Source organism: Penicillium subrubescens (assembly GCF_028828155.1).
Source record: "Penicillium subrubescens strain IBT 31985 chromosome Unknown utg000013l_segment0_segment0, whole genome shotgun sequence".
Taxonomy (NCBI): Eukaryota; Fungi; Ascomycota; class Eurotiomycetes; order Eurotiales; family Aspergillaceae; genus Penicillium; species Penicillium subrubescens.
The window spans coordinates 487,022-497,767 of NW_026643163.1; the positions used below are offsets into that span (position 1 = coordinate 487,022).

General features: G+C 46.6%; 5 protein-coding genes across 5 annotated transcripts; 1 reads left to right on the forward strand and 4 right to left on the reverse strand.

The window, feature by feature from the left end:
- Positions 1-111: 111 nt before the first annotated feature.
- Positions 112-1,287, reverse strand: N7473_013244 (uncharacterized protein; the record flags this gene model as incomplete). The annotated part of the gene is made up of 1 exon (XM_057159183.1): positions 112-1,287. The coding sequence occupies one exon, from the start codon at positions 1,285-1,287 to the stop codon at positions 112-114; it is 1,176 nt and encodes a 391-aa protein (XP_057002233.1).
- A 1,046-nt stretch (positions 1,288-2,333) lies between these two features.
- N7473_013245 (uncharacterized protein) lies at positions 2,334-3,075 on the reverse strand. Its single transcript, XM_057159184.1, has 2 exons — positions 2,762-3,075; positions 2,334-2,714 (listed from the first exon to the last, which is right to left on the reverse strand). The coding sequence occupies exons 1-2, from the start codon at positions 2,829-2,831 to the stop codon at positions 2,551-2,553; spliced, it is 234 nt and encodes a 77-aa protein (XP_057002234.1). The 5' UTR covers positions 2,832-3,075; the 3' UTR covers positions 2,334-2,550.
- A 3,597-nt stretch (positions 3,076-6,672) lies between these two features.
- N7473_013246 (uncharacterized protein) lies at positions 6,673-7,500 on the forward strand (the record flags this gene model as incomplete). The annotated part of the gene is made up of 3 exons (XM_057159185.1): positions 6,673-6,709; positions 6,776-7,125; positions 7,195-7,500. 3 exons carry the CDS (start codon positions 6,673-6,675, stop codon positions 7,498-7,500), a joined length of 693 nt encoding a protein of 230 aa, XP_057002235.1.
- Positions 7,501-7,504: 4 nt separating this feature from the next.
- N7473_013247 (uncharacterized protein) lies at positions 7,505-7,708 on the reverse strand (the record flags this gene model as incomplete). The annotated part of the gene is made up of 1 exon (XM_057159186.1): positions 7,505-7,708. One exon carries the CDS (start codon positions 7,706-7,708, stop codon positions 7,505-7,507), a length of 204 nt encoding a protein of 67 aa, XP_057002236.1.
- A 2,510-nt stretch (positions 7,709-10,218) lies between these two features.
- Positions 10,219-10,518, reverse strand: N7473_013248 (uncharacterized protein; the record flags this gene model as incomplete). The annotated part of the gene is made up of 1 exon (XM_057159187.1): positions 10,219-10,518. The coding sequence occupies one exon, from the start codon at positions 10,516-10,518 to the stop codon at positions 10,219-10,221; it is 300 nt and encodes a 99-aa protein (XP_057002237.1).
- Between the last annotated feature and the right edge of the window lie 228 nt (positions 10,519-10,746).

Consider the following 10,746-nt stretch of genomic DNA (forward strand, 5'->3'; position numbering starts at 1 on the left):
ACCTAAGCAGTTGCAGTTGAGCTACTATCGAAATGAATAGAGTACAAAGATTCCCGACAAACGATAAACGAAGGAAAAATAATAAAAAAACAAAGACAAAGCTCGTGACGATCAAGACGAGGGGGGCTGACAAGAGGGGATGATGAAAGGAGACCATTGAGACTGATCATCGCCGCAAACCTCCACCGGCGGCATGCGCCTCGTCCATCGTTCCTGGTGAGCTTTCCAGCTCTCGGTGAGATACTTTTTCACTGATTCCCGGTAATCCTTATCTGCTCGAAGGCGGTGATTTCCTTTGCGTTCGATTACCGTAACACCCGGAGCCTTGCGAATAGACATCTCGACCGAACCAACGACATTCTCTTTGGTCGCAACGATCAGTAGGGAAGCTTCACCTTTGGTAGGGTCTGGGACCAGCTCTGACATCAATCCCGTGAACACTTCCCCGTCATAATCTTCAATAAAACGACGTTGCTCATCGGTGAGTTTGATCGATGGGTCATCAAGAATGACGCGCTTGCCGCAATTTGGAAACGGATTGCGATGTCTAGCCCAGCGCCAAAGGATCCCCCACCATCCAGCCAAGTCCAGCTTTGCAATTCCTTGGAAAGGCGTATAGCCAATCAGTCCTCCCCGTGGGCGCGTTATAGAGGCCGCAAAAACGCCGAAAGATCTGCCTACCGGCGCAATGTCGAAATCATTGAAGGACTTTGGAAGATCTCCTATTCTGAGTGACTTGATTTGGATCTGACCGTTTTCTTTTATGACTGCACGAGGGTCAAATTCGGCCCATTGAATCTCAGATGGACTCAACAATTCTCGTTGCAAAGTTTGAACAATGGCCCTCAGCCATGGCTCTAAGAGACGGTGGTGCTTGTCGGTCATTGGCTCTGAGCGGTCTTCATCGAAACTCCCATAACCGGGAGTGTTGACCAGTATCATGTGAACTTCATCTCCATGGTAAGACCAGAAACTTTCCATTAATGCTCCGACATTGTTCTTGTTTCCTGGGAATCCCACAATCACTTGGTGACGGTCGGATGCCACTAATGGAGGTAGATAGTAGACTTTGAATGATGAAAAGGGGGATTTTAAAGTGAGGAGGATTGGTTGCCGCTCTTTGTTCATGTCGAGATCCCAAAGATGTGGACGTGGCGACCATCGAGCTCCGAAACAATCTGGCAAGATAGCCCTCGCAACCACACGTTCGAAATGATATGTTGATTCATGTAGAGTATAGGAAACGATAAGAATGACCAAAAAGGTCAAGATATAGACCAAGCCCATTTCCGATGTGCGGTATGAGCAAATCGGTCGGAGTATTCTTGTGGCAGCAGGAAGAGAAGGAAAGATATATTGTTCAATGTCCTGCAGAATGTCGAGGCACGACCAACAAACTCTGGCGAAGCCAAGTAACCTGAAGAGCGGGAAAATAAAGAATGGGAAGTCTTGGGCTAAGGCTGCAGCCTCCAACCCTTTGGTCCAGCTCACTCGCATCCGAGGCTCGTAACTAGAGTAATTTCTATTATTATTATTCAATTATTATCTGTGTCTGCACAGGCTATAATTTTCGTGTCATCGGCGCAATAGTGGCTGTGCAATGGGTTTGGGTTGGCCAGGTTGGGTGCGACCACCACCCACGATCCGTTGACGGCGCTGGTGTGCTCTAAAGGGTTTGATTTCTTGTGGAGATTCTGCTTCTGCTCGTGTTTGACCCCCTGTAGCTCGGCATTGAAGAGTGCGGTTTTGCGGTGGATGATTCTCCATCAGTTCCTCATTAAGCCTCCACACCTCCCGGTGGCACCAACTGGGATGCAATACCGACACGCTTGCAGCCGATACCTTCCCACCGACTACACGAACTGTCAAGTCCGTAAAGCCCTGTTAAGCGCATTGGCCACGCCAGATGCCAGGTAGTTGGTGCGAGTCGAAGACAAACTCGCGACACCACGCTTTGGAGACGTAACGTGCATCCCCCCGCAGCCGTGTCCCCTCGAACCCGCTCAAGATTGAGGTACTTCGCTACACAACGCCGGCATAGTCGACCAGCTTCTGTGAGACATTTAAGCTCAGTTGTAAATAAGATTCCATAACCTTCAATAAACATCGGTTCAAGTTTCATTCAAAATTACGTTGATCTGTTGGATTATTTCACTGCAAATTTCGTTCCCTTCGCTAACAAGGTTTACGTGGCAAATTGTGCTAAGCTTCCATGGTCCCCAACCTACCGCTGTTCACGAAAATGAACATATAAATCTTGGTAATCTGATTCCTCCGATCACTATCTACATACACTTTACATTGTCCGCATATGAAAAATTTTATTGATTGATCAACACCTGGGGTTCTTGGGGTACCTGCTTTGCTTATTAAGGATTGTTTTGTATAACCCATTACATACAAAGCGTACTGGGTGTGTAATGTAAGGAATTCTAATTTTAGAGATATTCTGGCCACGTGCTTGTCGGGGTCAGTCGTGTTGCCTCCAGAGCGAGCTCCCCCTTTCCCTGTTTTACCAACCCATTACATACAAAATCTCCATAAAATGCCCTACCACGTGTAACCGTGCGTCTCTAGTAAATCAAGACCTTTGGAAATACCTTCCAAAACATCGGCCTCACATCCAAACTTAGACACAAGTTGCCTGTAAAACTTCTTCTCAGACTCAGTCCTCTCCGACTCCGCTACACTTCTCACTCGCCGCCATCGGCATACTGTAGACCATTAGAATAATCATCCAACAGATAATCAACAAACTTACTTCGCGCCTGCGCAAACGCAACCGAAACAATTCGATACAACCGAGTAAACTCTTCACCCTTTTGCTGCATCGTTCACGATGCTCAGGAATGAATCCTAAAAAACTCATCGACGTCATATAAGACGCCAATTTTTCATAATCCGCCTCCGAAGGAGCCATTTCCGTTAACAAAGGATCGTCCCGAACTCTCCCAACAATGCGTTCATACGCCGCATTGTGATCAATCGTAGTCTCATCACGCCCACTGGCGTGATGTAGACTATGGCTTCTGGACGAACCCATAACTTGTCTTCAGAATTTGAACCAAAGGAACCCACCCTGGGAAATCCTACGTATTTATAATAGTCGCAGCAACACGCAGTTGCACCTGTCATATCACATGACCAATCTACCTCATCGCAATTTCACCCAACCAACCTAAAGGGGTTCCCCAGGCCACGTTACCCGTGAATGTAATCTTCAAACTCAGTAACGTAGACTGCGGATTTCGCCGACAGCTGGGGTTTACCCCAGTCCCCTTTCTTTACCTCATGACTGCAACAAAGTAGCCCAAGCACGTGGGCAGGAAATCTCTAAAATTAGAATTCTTACAGTACATGCTCAGTACGCTTTGGATGTAATGGCTGTACATAAACCGTCCTTAATAAGCAGACCATGTACCTTAAAAATTTCTTGTGCGAACAAAGAGTAAAATTATTTCAGATGTGGACAATGTATAGAGTATATAATTCTAGTAATTATTGATCGGAGGTATCTGTTTACTCAGAATTAATAACCTTAATTTCGTAAACAACAGCTGCTTGGGTACCATGGAAGCTGAGCACAGTTTGCCACAGAAACCTTGTTAGCAACAGAAGTTTATTTGCGATGAAATACGCCAAAAGATCAACGTAATTTTGGGTGAAAATTGAACAGTCTATAATGGAGATATTAAATCTTTATTTTAAATCAAGCTGAATGATCTGCCATCAGTTGCTCAATTTCTCTGGCATTGTTTTCCAAAAGTACCTCAATCCCGAGCGGGTACGAGGGGACACGGTTGCGGTGGGACGCACGTTAGTACTGTACATTGGGAAGGATCATCAGCGGAGGCCGTGCCGTAACGTGAGATAACGAATTCAAAAGTGTCACTAAGTAAAGACAGGAAAGCCAAATTTGGACTCCAGAAGTAAAGTATTTCTGCAACACCTAATTACATTACGGTAGTGATCGTGACAAAGCTGTGACAATCTGTGGTAACACCTGTCGTAACAGATGCACGAGCCAGATCGCCTGAAGTATTCAGAATCAAACCTCAGAGACAAGACTTTCACGAAGCAAAGTGAATATCAATGTCAGTACTTCGGTCAATACAACTGCCTGAAGTTGTTAGCCTTCTAAGATTAGACATTATTGACACTGTAACCCCTGGAGCTAAAAATGATTCTTGTTCCGCAGTTTATCCTCTATTCCGGTTGATGGCTATTTGCGCAGCCACCTCTTGATCAACCCGATGTATTATTGACTTGGGAATTCATAGCATTCAACTGGAGAGGCAGAGGGATAATACACACATATTTCCATATGATAATAATTCCATTTGATGAATCTATCTCCATATGTGTTGCAGGTATCTGTAAGGCGATCCGGCACATCACACGTTACTCAGCTTAGAAACAACATGAAGACAGTTTGATCACCTATGTAGACGAGTCTCCGTGATACTTTTTTTTGTTCTTCTAATTTCTTTTGTTGGAAAGCATTGTTCGGCATTACATTGCGATGAGATAGAATCAACGCTTGCCCAACGAATGCATGATATCAGCTTTCAAGCCTAGTAAAAGACGGCAACACAGATTGTTGGTTTGGAACCAGAAGGAACAAGAACAATATAGCGGGACGAGCGGTCATTTCCGAGACTTGGAAACTGATTGTTTTCATCCCTACAGTATAACTTGGTACCGTAGTCGTCGTGTATTTGAACAGAATTTTATCCAATTGGAGGGGAGATACAGAGCCCTCGGCTGGCTTTTCCTGAGAAAACAAAGAGTTGTGGTAGTGTTCTGTCATTCATAAGAATTCGGTAGCTGAAAGAGTCTTAAGCGTCAATGGAAGCAGAGCCGAATCTGGACGCGTCATTTCTTCGGAACTTAGGGTCTTGGTCAACCGCTTTCGTCCTGTCATTGGGGTTTAAAAGAGTATACCTATTTTCAGATATCAAAGCTAATAACGGGCGGCACAAGCCTGACAAAATTCGTTCACTGGACATAATTGGGTCTGCCAACTTCACATTCAAATTGAGCCCTTGCATATATTGTGAAATCTTGCAATTATCAGTACTCCAGGTCTTGGTGCTTGTCATTAACTCATAATCTACCATCTAAGACGACCGAGGTAACAACTGATATCTTATTGTGATGTGGATTTTTCTTATTGCCATCGTAGGCATTCTAGTGGTAACGGAGGCTTCTGCTGGATCTGATATTATCCTAGCAAAACGACCCGGTTTCGCTACGTACTATTATGACGTTGAGAATGTAAGGGCTTGTGATACCTCTTTCGAGAACCAAAACAAAGGCGGGGTCACCTGTAGCAATCCGTTACTAACCCTGAACGATCTGGCAACTAATCATATCGTCGCGATGAACGTTACTCAGCTGCGGGCCAACCCATCCCGTTACTGCGGTAAAAGGGTCATAATCTACAAAAACGGTAGAAGGTTCGATCTCGGCCTTTTTATCGCAGATGGTTGTGAACGGTGCAGTGTCGGCTCTACTTCGGGAGACACATGGAACCCCAACGGCACTTCAGGTGTTGACCTTAGTAAATGGGCTCATGATCAGATCACAGGCAATGAAGCTTGTCATGATGGTTATACCCATATCGAATTTGAAATACTTGACGAGACGTTGCTCAGCTTCGAAGGCGTCCTTCCGTCCCCGATTCCAGTCTCCACTTCAAGTCAGCCACCCAGGCACTCACCTTCTGCTCTAAACCAGGGGACAAGTATAGTCCGTTCTACAGTTTCAGCCACCACAACTTCGTCAGCTTGTTCATAAAGGAATGTGTGGCAGTGAATTAACAATGTTTTGGAAGAATGAATTTATCTCATCTCTACGTCAAGGGCTACTTGCCGGGATTTTTTAACATGCTAGGGTAAACCCACGCGTTGTTTCGAAAGAACGGGGCTTTTTCCTCAAGAGAAATAATCTTATTCCTACCTGGGCAAGCGATGAGGCATCCGCTGAATGAGAGTCCCAATTTTTGCCCCAAGTTGCGATCTCTAGCCTTCAACACGGTATGCATCAGCTATGCAAAAGTTGGAGCAAAGAGGATTCTCATTCTATGATAAATAAAACGAGAATAATACATACATTCTGAGGAAGACTTCGACGCATAAACTTTGATGAGCCTATACCCACACAGACTGTTCCACACAGCCGGCTGCATTCGAGCTTCAAAGCAGAGAGTGGAACTTCTTGTAGACGATACCAACGTATCTCTTTATAGTACAGCCGTATCTTTCTGTGTAGAGTAATTGCTGATTGAGTCCGTGACATCTTACAGAAAGTATAGTTACCTAAACTTGACAATTTGTCGTAGTTAAATCCCGAACCAGACTTCGATCACCCTTTGCATCTCATAAAGTAATCACAATCGATATGATCCAGAAGACCCAGAGCGCAGCGTTGCAATTCTCACTGACCCACTTTATTGTCTGCTCGGGGAATCACTCTGAATATTCATTAAATAATTCTGTCTAGTCCCTCCAGTGGGCACCTAGTAGCCGAGCAGCCACATAAATATATTTAAAGGCAAACCAGAATCACTTTGATCATCGTAGGTGACTGGAGAACGCCTTATAATCTCGGCCACCGGAGTTCCCTCATTACCCAGTTTTGAATATATCGCCTTCCAGTTTCTTCATCAGTATGCCTGATCAAGTGATGAAAATCCTGATGTTGCATGGTCAGTGAGAGGATTACTTGGTTCGAGGCGGTCCAAGGGACTGAGTAGTGACTGACCATGGACTAGGGCATGACCAATCGGAACAAATATTTAAGCCCAAGGCTAGGTATATTGAAGCGGCATTCCATTCCTTTGCGCAAGAGAATGAAGTCGTATTCGAATTCAAATATCTGTCGGGAATATTGCCTGCGCGCCCTGATCAACCTGATGGTCACGAGAAGTGGGTATGGGGGTATGGGGATCCGAGTGACGGTGAGATTACAAACATCGAGCTGTCCACTCAGCATATCCTTGCGACTTTACACCAAAAAGGTCCATTTGTAGGCATTGTTGGGTTCTCATCCGGAGCTGCAATGGCCGCTATTATTGCATCGCATCTTGAGAAGAGAAGCATGTTCAACGATCAGCCATGGGTTGTATGTTTACCTTCCCTTGTCGGTCTTCAATGGTGTATGGCAGCACACTTATGAAAAATCTCAAAACAGACAGAGCATTCGGCACTTCGTTTCGCGATTTGTCTCAGCGGATTCCGGCTAGGACCTATTTATGACAAGTTCTATGAACCTACGATCCGTACGCCAATATTATTAGCGATTGGATCCTACGACACGGTCATTACAGCGGAGGACTCTCATAGTCTTGCCAAACACTGTCAGTTTGCGCGAATTTTTGAGTTTTCTGGTGTCCACTATGTTCCGCAATTCAAAGAGTCTCGCGAGTTCCGCAAGACCCTTAATGATTTCCTGAGGAGTTTCTTTTTGATCCTCCAGCACAGCAAGCTCCAAGGTTGAGCACTCAAGCTGGTGCCATTGTGCGGAGTCCCTTCAACACAAGGCCTTTCTTGAGAACGTACCGTCGACGAAGGGAAATCGCGGTAGCATCTGGCTTTACAAAGCGATGGGCCATCTCCGCACTGGGGAACCAAGCGGCTGCAAACTCAATCACCTCAGCCTCAGTGTGAAACGATTTGAAACGACTCTGCTGTAGTACATCAAGCATTGAGCCTGATCTGATCAACAAATGACCAAGCTTGGTAAATTGGAACTCGGAAAGGGCGAGTCACAATGTCATGCCAGTCATTAACCCTGGCAAATTATCGGCAGGAGAGAGCGGCCAGTATTTTTGGTTATTATGCTAGATAGAGTGAAGAGGATGAGCCAGTCGGAATTAGATTATTGATATATGAAAAAGGCCTTCGGAGAATCAATTATGCTTTTACTCCTTGGTTCCTGATTCCTAGACTGACTTCACCACTGCTACAGTATCCTTTCGATGTAAAACCAGTGCTCTATGTTTCTTTGCTCGTGGTACGATCTGTCTCGTCCCGAACCCAGTCAGGTTCTTGTTGCCTGTCCTGTGTATGTGCCACTGCACGTGCTCTGCTGCCCATCGTCATCCTTGTAAACTTTTGCTGATGGCTACTCACTCGCGGCCTACGACTTGTACTTCAATAATCCATTTTACTTGTTAGACTCTTGCTAGGTCAACCATGGCTTGGTTGGATGGGCTTGCGCATGTGGTGGCTGTAGATTTTCAGTGGACATCTTTGTCAACTTTAGGCAAAGACCTTTTGTTTCAGTATCTCTGAAACACGCCGGTCTTTAGTTTGATGGCATTTGTAGCTCTTAGAAATGAGAAAGTCAGTAACGACGAAGGATTGAATGTGAATCCAGATGTGATCTCTATATTTTTCTTCCTAGGCAGTTTGCGTGCCCCTACCTGGCCTGAAGAAAGAGGGGGCTTTGCTTGCGCCACTATCTTAGTCTCCAGACCATCTATTTTTGGGGCTGTGTGCCCAAAGGCCATAGGACGAGGCCGATAACTTACACAAAGAGTATAAGCTGTCAGAATGGACCCGATGTCGGCGTGTTGTTTGCATTTCCACTCGATGGTTTAAGACCACATAACCGAAACTGGAACTGTTTGGGGAAATCAAGATAGGCAACGAACAACGGAAATATTCCCAGCTGTTAGGCCATCTGATCACAATACATATGATTCAGGTTGCTGGTGAAGAGTGATAGTGCTTGTGCCTACCGACTCTTTGTTGATGAACACGGCAAATGTAAGACTGAAATCTGAGCAGGGAGTGATCTGAGTTGAAGGGCTGTCCTCAAGGGCATGAAAGAGGCACCATTCTCTGAAATGAAAGCACTACTACGCCCGGCTACCCTCCCCCTTGGCTGAGACCCCTCCCCGCTTGCACCGGCTTCCTTTTCTGCACGGTTTTCGGTTAGATCAGGACTGCTGAACTGGACTAAGAAACCGGACAGGTTCCCACTCCCTGACCCCCACTGTCTGCCTTGGACTATGGCCTGGCTGACGACCGCCACCTATCTGCCTGACCTACGCCATTCGGGCTGCGCATCTGCAGTTTCGACTCAGCCCCTCCCCCCACTCACATCTGCCTTGCAGCGGTAGTGTGGCTGGACGGCTTTGAAACCCTCACAACTATTGGCATGTCAAGGCTGCATCCGCGAGGAGGCTCTGCCTCACTTATCAGCTTCCTTGGCTTCAAGGATGTTCTATAAATCTACCTACCTTCACTCTTTGATACTCAATTGTGATCACATTAGATTCCGATAGCCATCTCCAGGTATCCGGAAGCTCATTTTCTTGTTCAATCTAGAAGGCTAACTCCCTCCTAGGTCTATCAAAATGCGTACGTCCCATCGCTAGTTTGTTTGTCTTTCCACTCGCTGGATGCTACCCTTATTTCGAATATTGGGCCCACATTGTTCGTCCTCCAAACTGACAAATATCCATAGACCGCTATCTTCGCCAGTGTACACAACTGGCATGGTACGACCAGGATGGCACACGTTCCACTTATAATCCCATCAAGAGATACGTACGAGGCCCCATCATCTCCGTCGAACTAGGAGAAGCAATTCCCGCGCTCACGGAGCATGGGCGACCTCCGCCTCCCAGATGAGCCTACTCAGCAAGCCTGCTTTCGGATGGTGACTTTCCGAGACCCGCCCTGCATGCACATTTCCAGCCGAGGGGACCGGCAGCTTGAAGGCAGGAAGAAATTCTCTCAAAAGATCCATCAACTGCGAGACGGACGTCTCCATAGCGCAGCAGAGGGTGGATGACTCAGGACGCTGGAGACCCAATGCCGCCAACAAGGAGATTTCGATGGAATTTTGGGATCTGCCGGCGAAGTGTTTCAGTCATCGGGGGTTGGCGGTGGGAAGGACCTTGATGGCCCCAAATTCTCTTTTGGAGGTCAAATCCGCGCGACACTGTTCAATTCTTGGATTAATGTTCTCCTTGTCGGCACCTGTGGGTATCGCGCTACACGCGACAAAAAGCGAATCCGATCGTGATCTTCGTGACTAACTTTGTTGCAATCATCCCCGCTTGCTGCAATGCTGAGTTATGCGACCGAGGAAATTGCTACGCGAACCGGTGAGAGACGATTGGTGGGGTTGCTGAATGCATCGTTCGGTAATGCGGTCGAATTGATAGTCGCCATCCTTGTGAGCTGGTCAAGCACGAAGTCGTCATCGTACAGACCTCGTTGATTGGGAGCATGCTGTTAAATTTGCTGCTGGTGTAATGGGCATGTGTTTCTTCTTTTGGCGGTATGAATCGCGTTGAGCAGCATTTCTCGCAAACTTCGTCGTTGCGCAGACAAGCAATCGTCTGTTGGCGTTGGCTATGGCCAGTGTAATGGTTCCTACTGCACTGTATTGGCGGTCGAATAATGGACACGCAAAGACGACATCTTCTGTGACGATACCTTCAGACGAAGATTCTGTGACGACATCTTCTGTGTCGCGAGGCATGTTCTCATGCGACATGACCAAGCCTCAGTTTTTGAAGCCGGAGTGCTGATGTTCATACTCCAGGAACATTCGTCCTCCTTCTCATCGTTTACCCCGTTTATCTTTTCTTTCAACTTAAATCCCATGCAGACCTGTTCAACGAGCCGTCGAAGAAGGTTGCGAAGCGCAGTAGAAAAGCCGGCGAGTGCTGGGGTTGGTGCATTCCAGAGATTTGAGCTGCCATGGCCAGAGCCCTGGGCGGCT

Excerpts from the sequence above, each read along its gene's own strand:
- N7473_013245 (XM_057159184.1), bottom strand. The coding sequence starts at position 2,831 with ATGCAGCAAAAGGGTGAAGAGTTTACTCGGTTGTATCGAATTGTTTCG. Across the intron at positions 2,715-2,761 it reads TGCGTTTGCGCAGGCGCGAA|TATGCCGATGGCGGCGAGTG; the intron begins GTAAGTTTGTTG and ends AATGGTCTACAG.